This window comes from Plectropomus leopardus, unplaced genomic scaffold (assembly GCF_008729295.1).
Source record: "Plectropomus leopardus isolate mb unplaced genomic scaffold, YSFRI_Pleo_2.0 unplaced_scaffold24911, whole genome shotgun sequence".
In the NCBI taxonomy this organism is placed as follows: domain Eukaryota; kingdom Metazoa; phylum Chordata; class Actinopteri; order Perciformes; family Serranidae; genus Plectropomus; species Plectropomus leopardus.
Genome location: NW_024627059.1, coordinates 1,621 through 3,639, shown reverse-complemented (window position 1 = coordinate 3,639; position 2,019 = coordinate 1,621). Strand labels below are relative to the sequence as shown.

Genomic DNA, 2,019 nt, shown 5'->3' with positions numbered 1-2,019 from the left:
GAAATCTGTGTGTGTGTGTGTGTGTGTGTCTCTGTAGTGTGTTTTTCCTGACGATGATGATTATAGATTATGGATTATTGATTGATTGATTGATTGTCTCACTGGGCTGCAGGTCTCTGTGTGTCCCCTCAAAGAGCTTCCTGTCTGGACTGGACTCTGCTGCTGCTGGACTCTGCTGGACCACAAAAAGACCACATCAGCACTCTGCACCTAATAATTATCAATAATCATCTATGATCTAATAATTTACCATTAATGATCATTCCTAATCCAATAATCATTAATGTTTTAATCATAATCTCATGGAAACGTTTTGATTTAATTCTCATGTATTTGTTCACTGTTGTTGTTGGACTCACTCGTCCTCGGGGCTCTCCGTTCTCTTCGGTCCGTCCAGGTTTCTTCAGTCCATCTGCACGCACACACACGCACGCACGCACGCACGCACACACACACACACACACACACACACACACACACACACACATACATACACACGTACACACACACACACACACAGGTAAGTGATCATCAGTGTGATTCATGTTTGAACTGATCCAGGATCAGATCTTCATCATCAGATAGAAACAAACAAACATTCAGGATTCAGTTTCTGCAGAAATTTAATTCTCTGGTATTTTTTGTGTTTTTATGATTTTTATTCTTTTTTATGTTTTAGTGATTCTGAGAACACAGACGTACTGAGGAGACCTCACACTGATGATACAACGACGACAACGACAACAACGACGACGACGACGACAACGACAATAACAAAATGAATAACAATAACAATAACCATCAGTTACGGCCGGAATAAAACCAGTAATTATCTTATTGTGGGTTAAAAACCAGCTTTTGTCTCCAGTCAGGGTCTCCGCATGTTTTCAAGGACAAAACTCAAAACGATACCTTTCACCTTGCAGATAATTAACTCCATGACTTTCCAAAACTCAAATTTGTACTAATTTTCAGGCCTGGAAAATGTGATTGTCAAATCCCATGACATTTCCAAAACTGTCACATAATTTTTACTCATTCCATGACTTTTCCAGGCCTGATAAATGTAACTGTGACATCTCATGAGTCCTCCAGGTTTTCTGGGACCCGGTGGATCAGCGCCTCCTGCCGGAGCTCTTACCGGACTGACGGAGTCCCGCTGCCCGCCGAGGAGCTCCGTCCTCCGGCTTGTGACGCTGCTGCTGCCGCCGCTGAGGCCCGGAGCTCCGCTGCTGCTCCACCGGAGGAGGAGGTCCGAGAGGAGGAGGTCCGGGAGGAGGAGGAGGAGGAGGCTCCCACAGCTTCTGGACCCTGATGAGGACGGACCTAGCCCTTGGTCCTGGTCCTGGTCCTGGTCCTGGTCCCCGGGTGGCCCGGACCAGCACGGCCCCGGTGGAGATCGGCTCCGGGCTGCTGTCGGCGGAGAGCATCCTGATCGAAGCTCCGATCGATCTGTGATCGGCTTTAGTGGCGTTATTGATTGATGCTCAGCTAACTGTTAGCCGCGTGCTAACCTGCGCGAGCCGTTTCAAAGTTCCCGCTCAGGATCATCCGGGTACCGAGGAGCCGCCGGCCGGTAAAAACCCGCTAAAACACCGGAGAGACGGCGGGAGAGTGACGTCACTAACGTTAAAACGTCCCGTTATAATTAAACAAAAAGATAAAAACTCTAAAAAACCGACAGAGCGACGAATCCAGCAACTGTTGCTGACAACAAAACGCAACTTCCGCTTCCGCTTCACGGCAGAGATCTTACACACAGTGAGAGGTCTCACTCCCACTGAAAAAACAGAGACCGGAGACAACAACCAGAGGGTCACTCTGTTAGGGACTGTTCTCTACTAACGAGGCGTGAGTCGCGTCTTGTCATGTCTTTGGCGTGTCTTCTCGTGTCCTTGGCGTGTCAGTCCAAAATATATTGCGTAAAATATGAAAAAAAACCGATTGTTTCTTCTTGAAGTTTAACATCTTTAATTTAATTATAGATATTAAGCTTTTAAATAGCAGATTCGGTTTTTT

General features: G+C 46.6%; 1 protein-coding gene across 1 annotated transcript; it reads right to left on the bottom strand.

Annotated features, from left to right (window-relative positions):
* Positions 1 to 67: 67 nt before the first annotated feature.
* LOC121966524 (basic proline-rich protein-like) lies at positions 68 to 1,793 on the bottom strand. Its single transcript, XM_042516604.1, has 3 exons — positions 1,142 to 1,793; positions 360 to 412; positions 68 to 172 (listed from the first exon to the last, which is right to left on the bottom strand). The coding sequence occupies exons 1-3, from the start codon at positions 1,428 to 1,430 to the stop codon at positions 68 to 70; spliced, it is 447 nt and encodes a 148-aa protein (XP_042372538.1). The 5' UTR covers positions 1,431 to 1,793.
* Between the last annotated feature and the right edge of the window lie 226 nt (positions 1,794 to 2,019).